Genomic DNA, 12,650 nt, shown 5'->3' with positions numbered 1-12,650 from the left:
AAGGCACTGCTCACACTGTGTGGCTCTGCTGTGACCCTACTCGTGCAGCAGTTTTCAGTGGAGGTGGGTATGTAACCCCAGAACTCTGCTGAGCCACCCCTCCCTCACTGCTCCCAGGGGGTTGGTCTCGCCTTTTGAATCAAGACTAGTCCCCTCCCCTAGTCCATGCAATCTGGGCCTGTGGTAAGAGTGGCAGCGTTGACAATCTCTGAATTGCCTTCAGAGTCCTTCTTCCCTTGTCTTGGAGAATGTTCACAGCTGAATTGCTCTATGGCCTGGTCTTGTAGGTTCTAAGAAATCTGATAGTCCGTCCTTTTTCATGTTGTCCTGTTTTTTCTATTTTCTTTAGTTCGGCACAGCCATGCTTCTGCTGGTAGAGTCCTTTCTATTTTTCTGGCTTTTGTTGAGATGGTTGATTAAGTACTTACATAATTCTCCGCATACAAATGTACATGTATGGAGTGGAACAGTTTTCTGTATAGCCTTTAAAGCTTGAGCCATAGACCACACAGCTTCCCCTCTGCATTTCAATCACTGTTAGTCTAGATGAGAGAAAATTACAAATTATATTTATGACTTTTTATTTTTTATGCAGTAATATAAAAATGAAATATTTATTGGACTTCAAATATAAAACTTAATACCATTTCAGGAGATTTTAGGACCATGTCTGGCCCTTCTAGTTCACAGAGATGCAAAATATAGCCAATTCAGAATAATAAAAGTAAAAATTATATTCTCTTACAAATAATGTGCCATTGTTTTTTTCCATACATTGGAAATTAATCAATTTGGAAGTCTAAAATCTCTCTTCATATAAGTACTTGAATTAAATAAAAGCTTAAATATCAGAATAGACATTTTCTTCAAATGCACATAAAACATTTCCAAAGATAAACTGTAGAGTATCATCTAGTCCATAAAACCAATCTCAATACATTTAAGGCATGACTATATAACATATATTCTCTAATCAAAGTGGACCTAAATTAGAAATAAATAACAAGAAAGTTTATTGAAAATTCACAAATGTTGGAAACTAAATAATACACTTGTAAATGATCAATGAATTATAGAAGAATGCAAAAGGAAAATATAAACTATTTTTAACTGAATGGAAATGACAAAAGTATTTCTAAATATGTGAGGATGTTGTCAAATAATCTTATATATTAATAATATAAAAACATTTATTAGAAAAGAAGAAAGGTTTCAAATCAGTATCTCAGCTTTCACCATAAGAAACTAGGGAAAGAAAATTTAACCCAGAGTAAGAAAATAGTAAAAATAGTAAATAATAAGGATCAAAGCAGAAACTAGTGAAATAGAAAAATTTTATATATATATGTATATATATATATATATTTTTTGAGACAGAGTCTTGCGCTGTTGTGTGGGCTAGAGTGCCATGGTGTCAGCCTAGCTTACGGCAACCTCAAACTCCTGGGTTCAAAGTGATCCTCCTCCCTCAGCCTCCGGAGTAGCTGGGACTACAGGCATGAGCCACCATGCCAGGCTAAATTTTTTTATATAGTTTTAGTTGTCCAGCTAATTTCTTTCTATTTTTTTTTTTTTTTTAGTAGAGACGGGGTTTTGCTCTTGCTCAGGCTGGTCTCAAACTCTTGAGCTCAAACGGTCCACCCACCCCTTCCTCCCAGAGTGCTAGGATTACAGGCGTGAGCCACCACGCTCCACCAAAATAGACAAATTTTAAACGAATGGCAAATAAGCACAAAAAGTCATACTCAACATCATTAGTCACTAAAGAAATGCAAGTTTAAGCCATAGTGATATACCAATACACAACTATTGGTATCTCTAAAATTTAAGAGGGTAATCAAAACAAGTGTTGGCTGGGATGTGGGGAAACTGCCCCTTAGATTTTTCTTTTGCATACTGCTAGAGGAAATGTAAAATTTGTAAAATTTCACAACCACTTTAGGTAACAGTTTGGCACTTTTTAAAATGTTAAACATATACCTATCATATGGTTTAGCCATTCTGCTTCTAGATACTCATGAAAGTGAAAGGAAGATCTCTGTTCATACAAAGACTTGTAGACAGATATTCACAGGAACAAGAGTTATTTTTTATTTTTATTTTTTTTAACAGCTTACACTTTTCTACATGTACCTTTATTTGTAACAACTGGAAACTACCTAAATATACAACAATGAAAGGATAAATAAATTGTGCTACATCCATAATGGAATACCTCTCAGGAATAAAAATAATTTAACTGCTCATTGATGCAATGAGATAGCTGAATCTCAAAATAATTTTGCTAAGTGAAAAAAGGAGACATTAAAAATGATACATACCATAAGACTCCATTTATATTAAATTCTAAGAATTTCAAATTAATCTAAAGTGACAGAAAACAGATTAGTCGCCTGGGAACAGAAAGAGGTAACTAGAGAGAGGCATGGGGAAGGGATCACAAAAGTACAGACAAAAAATTTTCTAGGTAATTAACATGTTAATTATTTTGATGTTATTAATGATTTCATGAGTGTATGTATTTGTCAAAATTTACAAAATTTTATACTTTGTATATGTGCAGTTTATTATATATCAGTTATAGCTCAACAAATCTGGTAATAAATTCAAAAAGAGTGCATGTGATACTTAACCTCTCTGCTTCAGTCTCCTTATCTGTAAAATGGACATAATAGTAGATGTATCTTGCCCAGGATTTAGCATATAGTTTTCAAATTGTGTAACTAGTTATTATTTGTCCTGGATGCTCTGCAACCAACACAATACCCTCTTAAATTTGAGGCCTAAGCACTTTTTGCTAAATCTTTTAGAATGTGGTAATGTCCTGGGATGGTGTGAAATGAGAGATCAGAGTGATCATAGGGAAAAAATACAAAAACCAGAGACCTATTGGGCCAGAGACTTACTGGTTAGGTGACAGAATGGTACCATCGTCCCATTGCCAGGATCCATTTGTTGACATTTGTATGAGTCCCATCCAATGATATGACTTCACCAATTTAAGGAAATCCTGTTTGAATAAGAAATACACTACCAATGAAACCACTGATCACAATTTTAGTAAAATACAAGGCTATAACCATTTAATAATTTTTCCTACACTTGGAAAAAAATGAATTTTCTTCCCTAACTAGCATAATTCCCACCTAAGCAAAACATAGATACTATTGAAAATTCTGTCCTTATTTATTTTTAATGAGGGAAGATTTGAGGTGAGTATTAGAATATCTAAGTTTTAGTACTTCTCTTATGTTCCATGTTCATACTCCGGTGAGCTGCCTCATATGTTAGAACAAAATATAGAATATAGAATTAAAACAAATACTCAACCTGGTCCACTCTGCTGTATATCTTCAGAAGGCTGGAATTTTGAGACATGCAAGAAGCTTGGCTCTCATACCAGTTTTTGCTCTCATTAAAAAATTGGTAGCAGTTATTTCTATAGCATAACCAGTTTTTAGGACATGGGCCACAGTAACTTCCTAAAAGGGGAAAATATATTATGAATTCTTCACATGTCTAAATATTACAGCAGATTTTGTCTAGACAAATTAAAAGCTTTTGTCATGGGAACTCTGAAATTTCAGATCACTAAGACATGGTCATACCCAAAGACATATCTTCATACATTCATAGAAAAAGAGACGCCAAACCTAAAGATTTTCTACTTTTTACAAATACTCTCTCATTATTAAAAGAAAAGTAAAAGCTACAGTGAGTTATGGGCTACATTTAATAATTTCTTTTATACTTTTAAAACACCATGGGATAGATATTATACTTTATAAGATATATATATATATACACTATATATATATATATATAATACTTATATAGAGATATTATATCCTGGTTTGCATGTGTGTGTATGTGTGTGTATACATAATTTATGCTTTAAAATATTTAAAAAATTCACTTACCTTCCAAGGATATTGGAACTCCTTGGTTGAATAGTGCTATTAAAATAATCATAATTATTAAAAAGATTTGTGTTGATAGCAACTTACAGTCTAAGCAAATATAGTTTACAAATTTCTAGAGTAACAGCAAAAATAGAAAAAGAGTAATCTTTTTTTCTATTAAAATAATCATGATTATTAAAAAGATTTGTGTTGATAACAACTTACAGTCTAAGCAAATATGGTTTGCAAATTTCTAGAGTAACAACAAAAAATATGATAAGGACACAATATTACTAGTTTATGTTTCTGTGTTTATGAATACTAATCAAAGTAATACATTAGAATTCTTATATCAACAATGCTGCAATTTACTTCTGTTACCACTCACAATTTATGAATATGGCACTCAGTATTGTTACCATAATAATGAAATGGATTCCCATAGCTATAGCAATGGAACGGCAGAGAAAAAATGGAGATGCTGTCAAAGAAAAAGAGAGAAAGTGTAATATCAGAAAAAGAATCATAAATGGTTTAGGCATCTTTGTATTTAGTATAAACATTATTTTTTTTATGAGGGGGTAGTATCAGTCCTTTTTCTGCTTTATTTTTTTCCCCAGAACAGGTAACATAAGTACACTGTAAATAACTAAAAAATAAAAGTACAAAAATGTAATATTCCCTCCTATGCTTCCTTACAAGTTCACCAATAACCCCCCAGAATAAGTTCTGCTTATCATTTATCATTTTCTACGCAGATACAATAATAAATGTAGAAAGAGAAAAAATAGAGCACCATAAAATGGCTGACTAGAGGCACCTAGTACTCACCTCCACAAAGAAGGACCAACACAACAATATATAACTACATATTGAGTGGAGTGTCTAAGGGAGAACACTGGAATTCAGCATAGAAAACACAAAGACTCTCTGAGGCACAGAAACTAGGGGTGGCAGCATAGCAAGGGAAGTGAAGTAGCTGACATGGATCAGCTGGGAGCCAAGAGAGACTGCCTGCTGTGGGAATATGGTAAGCAGGAGATCCCTTACAGCCCACATCTGTATCATAAACACCTGCAGTCCTGACTACAAGACAGCCCCACAGCCCTCACAGGCCCTGAGTCCAGTATAGGGAGTGTTGTGGAGTCCATGCAACTGCATTATTCCAGAGTGGAAATTTACTCTTGATCCTCCTCCTTCCTCGAGATCTAGACTAGCGAAGCACTGTACCATTTTGAGAGTGTAATCACCACAAAAGTACAACTTTTCCTAGGGCCCAATAGCTCATACATCTTCACATCCCTGAGGCCCAATAGCTCCTGCATTCTTGTGGCCCAGGTGTCATCTCATCATGTCCACCATGAGGTCTGCAGCATAGTGACATAGTGGAACTCAATGATGTAGCCATGACCCTGGCATCAAATCCACCCAGAGCCTTAATCCCAGAGAACAGGTGATCCTTTCCAGCAGGGGTGCTGCCCCCAGAATGAAGGGAGCCAATTCACATCCTCCTCAGAGCCTGAAAGCCACTTCCTGGTGCTCCACTGCCACTACCACCAGCAATACCACTTTGTCCAGCAGCAGGCCAGGAGAGAATGGAATAATATATTCCAAGTGTTGGAAGAATTTCTCTAAACCAAAAATACTAGACCTAGTAAAGCTAGTCATTAGTATTGAAGGAGAAATAAATTCTTTCCTAGAAAAGTGAAAATTTAGAAAATTGATCTCTGTTAGATTGACCTTACAAGAAATGCTTAAAGGATTCTTGTATCTGGAAGCAAAAGGTCAATATCTACCATCATGTAAACACAGAAAAGTATAAATCACTGGTAGAGCAGACACACAAATGAGAAACAGAAAGGAATCAAACATTTTCACTACAGAAAACTATCAAATCACAAAGATAAACAATAAGAGAGGAGAAAGACACAAAGCGTGTACAAAACCACCAGTAAATAATTAAGAAAAAGACAAGAGAGCAAGATGGCCAATTAGAACCCTTCAACAATTGTCCTCTCACAGAAATATCAGATTGAATAACTACCCATGCAAGAAAGCACATTCAAAACAGCTAAAGATACTAGGTGAACAAAAATCAAAAAATCACAATGAGATACCATCTCTCCCCAGTTAGAATGGCTATTATCAAAAAGACAGGAACAACAACAACAAAAAGAATGCTACTGAGGATGCGGCGACAGCAGAATGTTGGTACATTGTTGAAGGGATGTAAATTAGGGCAATAATTATGGAAAACACAATGGAATTTTCTCAATAAACTAAAAATAGAGTTACCATGTGATCTAGCAATCCCACTACTGAGTATTTATGTGAAGAAAAGGAAATTAGTATATTGAAGAGATATCTGCATCCCATGTTTATCGTGACACTATTCACAATAGCCAAGATATGGAATCAACCTAAGTTGATTCCATACCTAAGCCCATCAATAGTGAATGGATAAAGAAAATGTGGTATATATACACAATGGACACTATTCACAATAGCCAAGATATGGAATCAACCTAAGTTGATTCCATATCTAAGCCCATCAATAGTGGGCTATTGATGGGCTTAGATATGGATGATTCCATACCTAAGCCCATCAATAGTGAATGGATAAAGAAAATGTGGTATATATACACAATGGAATACTATTCAGCCATACAAAATAATGAAATCCTATCATTCTCTCAAACATGGATGAGTCTGTAGGACATTATGTTAAGTGAAACAAGTCAGGCACAGAAAGATAAATACCTCATGTTCTCACTAATATATGTGAACTAAAAAAATTTAGCTCACAGACGTAGTGAGTAGAATTGTGATTACTAGAGGCTGGGAAATGAGGATCAGGGAGGATCTGGAGAGATTGGCTAATAGATAAAAAATTACAGCTAGAGGGGAGTAATCATTTCCAGTGTTCTATAGCACTGTAGGGAGACTAGTTAACAACAATTTATTGCATATTTTCAAATGGCTAGAAGTAAAAGGTTTGAATGTTCCCAACACAAACAAATGATAAAGGTTTGAGGTGATCACTCTGATTTGATCATTACACACTGTACACTTGTGTGTAAATATCACTCTGTATCCCATACATATGGGTAACTATTACATCTCTACTGTAAATAAAAAATAAAAGACTGTTCCCTTCAACCATGTTTTTAAAGCACATATTTAAGAAGCTATATAAAATAATCTGTTCATTATTTTTTTTTTTTTTACTTAAGAGGTTATTCTGATGGTTATTCCATATAGGGGCTTATAATGATGCCAAATTTTTATAAACAGCTGCATTGTAGTTTATTGACATCTGGACATTATTGACATCTAATTATTGACAGACTTTCTAGTTTTTTCAAATGGACACTTAAACAGTTTCTTAGTTTTTGCTATTAGAAATAATGCTACATTTCATATACCCTGTGCATATTTTTCAGTCCTTCTCAAGGAGAAATTCCTATCACAGTAATTGCTGAGTCAAGGGCACATGTGTTTTAAATTTTTGTAATGTCTGAAAATTTCAGTCCAAAGAGGAATTTTGCATAGGGCACATTTGCATTCCTTAAATTAACTCTTGTGAAGTGATGATATTTGTTAATAATTCATTTCTTAGTCGATAATCAAAATGTATAGGTGAGGGTGGTCTGTTGTTTTCCTTTTTGTGTAAGCTATTTGAAGTTCTCTTATCAATAATGTTCTAGCTTAACAAAGACATTGAAGAGCATAACTTCTTTATTATGCTCAGAAACATTTCTGTAAATAATAAGTCATCACTTCTATATTATTAAAGAACTTAACTATAGAGTATTTTTTTAAAATTTCTTTTCTCTCCTGTTTTTCACTTCTATTTAGTATTCCTTAAAGCTAGTTTCTTAGTGATCCCTTAATCTCAATTGTCATTATCATGATAAATAATCTCATCATTTTTTTCAGGTCCCCAAAAAGATCCTAAACTCAATAGTTTCTAGCACCATAATTTTGTCATATATTCCAAAATTATATTGGAGTTGATGTCATTTCTGCTTTCCTCATGAAGGTAAAATTAACTGAATGATTGCCATAGATTTAATCACACAGTGTCCAAGATTCACTTCAGTATACTGAGAAGACAAAAGGAATATAGGACTTACAGTTTTCTGTACATCTGCTTGTGATTAGTGTAGATCTTTGCTTTTTCCATTGTGTAGAAGTATCACGCTTTGCCAGTTTCCAGTTATAATTATGGAATTCATTCATCTCTGGAGAAAAACAATTCAGGCTGATATGAGTCATGGCCTGTCAGCCATTTGGAGCTTCAATTTTTAAAATTCAACTTGCCATTTCCATGCATATACTTCCAGTGAATATTCTTTTAAATGTATAACATGAATTTACTTTTGTTTTATATTATTTCATTATTGGGATGGTTTTATTTTGCTGTATAAATAAAATTATATTTATTCCATGGCACAGTATTTTTAGCAAAATCCTATGTGCTATTAGATGAGTTAATTCATAATGTATAATAAAATCCAGCACTAGAATAAAGACACTTGTTATAGTGAAAAAGACAGGAGTAGGGAGATAGCCATGTATTTAAATCACGGATCCACATTTACTAAATTGATAACTTCACACACAATTTAACTTTTGCACCCCAGGCTCCAACTCCCAAAAGAAGAAAGAAAGGAAAAGGTATCAACATAATCTGGTACAGATATTTAAAAAGTGGAAAAAAATATGATGAACTTAGTGTCAATAACACCAATCACACAGTATACATTTAGTAAATGTTAGTGCATTTAATTTTCTTTATAGTGAAGGACATATGTAAGCTAAAATAGTAGAATTGAAAGTTTTAGGATAAAGATAAATGAAGGATCTTGCTTCTGAACAAAACAAGAATCATTTTACTCTCTTCTTGACATTTAAATAATTTACTAAATACTTAAAAACATTTTATAACATAATGATAATACTGATTATACCTAAAAATTAAACATTGTATACATAATATATAATTTGATTTTTTAAACATATGAAGTTAAGTGTATGTATCATTTTATGAGAGAAGAAATTCAATCTTACAGATGGCCAAAATCATACTGCTTATATAATGTGTTACTAACTTTGAGCAATTTGTAACACTTTTAGGATAAGAGGCACTTTCAAATACATATCAATTGATCTGAATAATAATAAATCCGCGAAGGTAAATATGGTATATTATTGATCTCTATTTGGTAGAAAAAGAAACTAAAGTGCATAGAGGTTGTGACTAAACCCCATTTCTAAGCTAGAGAGTGGTAAGAGTTTGAGAAAAATTCAGTTCTGACTCCATATCCTAATGCCAAGCTGGCTCAAATTGTGTGTCTTTACCACAAGTAGTTAATGAAATAAAGTGAAAAATGATTTCAAGTTTTGAAGACTTGATTTAAAAATAACATTAACATAACATGAAATAAACATAAAGTGAACATAAGATGAATTAGAGTAAATTGCTGTCCTATGCCTTGTATGTTTGCATAAAGTTCCCAGTATTTTCAAATTATACAGAAGCAAAACTACACATTTGTGTGGCAAATACATACCCAAACTGTGATGAGCCCTCTGACCATGAATCAACCCCATTATATAATTGTGACTACACATCCACCAGACAGATGAATCTAAAGTCTTCAATTCACAAAGGAATCCAGAATAAAGTAAAACTGGATATGTATTTTTTTCTATTTTCTTCCCTTACATTGAGATAAAATATTTGTAATGGAAAACTGAAATACAGAAAAATTTCCTCCAATGCATGTCTTAGGAAAAAAAAAAAAGAAAGAATGGAAATGAAAAGTCACATAAAGCCAGGTAAAATTAATTTTATAGATTTATCTTGGTTGTAAAATAATGGCTAATTATTTTAAATGTCATAACAATATAATGGGTATTTTAATTCATCTATATTAAGATAATAAAAACATTTCACATTACTGATATTGAATAACAGCACACATAGTTTTTTATTTATAGTTTTATCACTTATTAGCCATTGGCTAAAATCAAGTATTTACAGTAGTTTATTTAATATGGTGATAATTTATTTCTTTGCAAGCTAAACTGAGATCAGACATATGAATTTTTGTTGACTGTTTTTTTCTAATACATTTTCATTTAACTTCTGTCCATGGCATCATCAGCATCAGCAACAACAGCAACAAATTATCACCATCACCATCATCATTAGCAAAAATAATCTCACATATGTTTATATAGTAGCATCTTACAGTGTCTAGCACAGCTCCCAGAAAAAATTGGCTACTTAATAAATATGCATAGTGCTTAGATTTTAAAAATAAAAGTTATTTCATATTTGATCATGATAGTTGAAAGGCATGAATATAACTTGTTTCATCTTGCATGTAATGTGTGTATCAAAGGTAAATGCCTTCCACAAGATCAGAAAACTCTTAAGTTTGGGAATTCAAATTGAATCCCAACACTTCTAACCCAACATGTAAAGATTCATTCCTCTTGGTTTGCTTAGAGACAAGGCTTCTTCTTACAGGAACATCATAACTTCTGATTCTTCACTAAGTATATCCTGATTACCTATCATCACACACAATGATAAAGAATATATGCACCTTAGAAACGATAAGCTTTCCCTGCCCTTGGTAATTCTATTCCAATACTTAAGAAACAGAATTATCTTACGGCATAAATATTTTTAGAAACTTTCCTGAGGTTGCAATATAGTTCCTCATTTCTTGAATAACAGAAACACACACATGCACACACAGAGACACACACCTGATCAGAGGAGGAAGATCTGGATGCTTGTGAATTAAAGCCTTCTATAAAACTAGAAAATGTGGACATGTCCTGACTTCCTAACTTACAGTGGAAAGTACAGATTCTCAGTTAATTTCAGCCTCTGAGAAAGATCTGACAAATGTTAACCTCATCTTCCTGTGGAAAAACATAACACAAACCACAGTACTCTGTCTTACCACTACACAAAAAAATTCACCAATGTGGTAGATGAAGCGGGATCACTCACTGCTGGATAAATGTTAGGTCCTAACAACATTTAGGACTTGAAAATGATGAATTCAGTGATAAGAAGTAGCACAGAGTTTTGAAAACAAATGATGGGCTGATATAACCTTATTCTCAATCAAAGGTGAAGAGTTATTATAAAATATGGTTGTAACAACTGTTTGAAAATAAACAGAGGAGAAAATTAAATAAACATTTTAATCATCTTGTGCAAAAGCTGTTATAAGTTTGAGTGAAAACAAGTATTCTGCATCATGCAGGTTGGAAATTGTAGAGATATAACTATCACACACACACATATGATCATATGCCTACATATAGCCTTTTAATTATAAAAATATGCAATGTATACAAAATAAATAATTCCATGATGAGCTATCATACACCTAGCTTAAATAGTTATCAGCTTTTGGTGGCCATTGATGTATGATGTATGTGGGTATCTCAGATCCCTCTGTGCTTTTCTCCTTTGTCCTTGTGGACATCACTCATTATGTCGCTCTCCCTTGTTCCTCAGAACAATTGCACCAAATCTCATACCAGAATAGTAACATGATCAACTAATGTCTTAATGTTCTGCTTTTCAGCTACGCATAATTTCTATTATGTTAAAAAACGATAAGGAAACTGTTACTGTCAAAGGAGACATGACAATTAGATGTAATGTGGTATCCTAGATGGGATGAGGGAACATAAAAAGGACATTAGATAAAAATTCAGGAAATCTAAAAGTATGTACTTTAACAATAATGTATCAATATCTATTCATTATTTGTGACAAATGAACCATATTAACGTAAAACAGTAATAATAAGGAAAACTGGGTATAAGGTATATGGAATTCTCTATACTATTTTTATAATTTTTCATAAATTTAAGGCTATTCTAAAATAAAACACTTATTTAAAAAATAGCATTGTCTTTTATATTATTTATAATAATAATAGTAATACACCTGGGACCCATAAAAGAAAAAAAAACTAATACAGAGATTAAAAACTGTAAGCAAGCCAAAAACTGTTATTTTAAATGACTTATAAAATAGAGAAAAGTTTGGTAAAACTGATTAAGAAAAATATGAAGTTACTAGAACTAAAAAATAGGACACAAATACAAATAAGAGTGATTCTAACAAGAGATACTTTGATAATTTTATAATAATAAATTAGGAAATGTATATTAAAAGAAAAATTGATAGAAATATCTAATTTACAAATTTGATATAAATATATATAGAGAGAGCTAAAATGATTTTAATGAAATTAGCAAGTTGTTAAAAAGATTCCCACATGTAAGATACAAAAACCACATATATATTACATGTATGCCATATATTTATTTATATATAACTATACATAGTTTTATAGGAGAATAAAATTTCAAGAAAGAGATCATTATGTTATATAAACTTTTCTAGACAGCAGAAGATAAGAAAAGAAACAGTTGTTATTTCTTTCACTGAAACCAGAATTACATTGAGGCCCAAATAAGACGAGATTGTATTATGAAAGGAATTAGAAAAGTCGATCTCATTTATGAGCATTGTTGCAAAATCCTAAAATAGTACCACATTGAATCAAGCAGTGTATAAAACTAATATAGATGATCAAATTGAGTTTATTGTGGGATTGTAGTAGCAATTTTCCTTTGGCAGAAAAATCTTTAAATGTAATTTGCTACAAACAATAGTTAAGAAATAGAAATAAATAGAAC

The 12,650-nt window shown here is 32.4% G+C and overlaps 1 protein-coding gene across 2 annotated transcripts; it reads right to left on the bottom strand.

Moving 5' to 3' along the window:
* On the bottom strand, nt 1-10,777 carry KLRK1 (killer cell lectin like receptor K1). Of its 2 annotated transcripts, none has more exons than XM_012755529.3 (7): nt 10,689-10,777; nt 8,039-8,146; nt 4,291-4,383; nt 3,921-3,956; nt 3,331-3,482; nt 2,907-3,010; nt 1-542 (listed from the first exon to the last, which is right to left on the bottom strand). In XM_012755529.3, exons 2-7 carry the CDS (start codon nt 8,142-8,144, stop codon nt 425-427), a joined length of 609 nt encoding a protein of 202 aa, XP_012610983.2. In that variant the 5' UTR covers nt 8,145-8,146; nt 10,689-10,777; the 3' UTR covers nt 1-424. The 2 variants fall into 2 exon arrangements, with proteins under 2 accessions (XP_012610983.2, XP_075863776.1); XM_076007661.1 differs by lacking the exon at nt 10,689-10,777 and adding an exon at nt 9,479-9,527.
* Between the last annotated feature and the right edge of the window lie 1,873 nt (nt 10,778-12,650).

Source organism: Microcebus murinus, chromosome 10, assembly GCF_040939455.1.
Source record: "Microcebus murinus isolate Inina chromosome 10, M.murinus_Inina_mat1.0, whole genome shotgun sequence".
NCBI lineage: Eukaryota > Metazoa > Chordata > Mammalia > Primates > Cheirogaleidae > Microcebus > Microcebus murinus.
Note: the sequence above shows the minus strand (reverse complement) of the source record. Positions and strands in the feature narration are given on the sequence as shown.

What these genes read in the sequence shown, in the direction of transcription:
- KLRK1 (XM_076007661.1), bottom strand. Translation starts at nt 9,518, where the DNA reads ATGGGGTTGATTCATGGTCAGAGGGCTCATCACAGTTTGG. An exon ending in GAGTGCCATATTCATAAATT is followed by an intron (nt 3,957 to 4,290) that starts GTGAGTGGTAAC and finishes TTATTTTAATAG; the next exon opens with CACTATTCAACCAAGGAGTT. An exon ending in TATACAGCAGAGTGGACCAG is followed by an intron (nt 3,011 to 3,330) that starts GTTGAGTATTTG and finishes TTATTCAAACAG; the next exon opens with GATTTCCTTAAATTGGTGAA.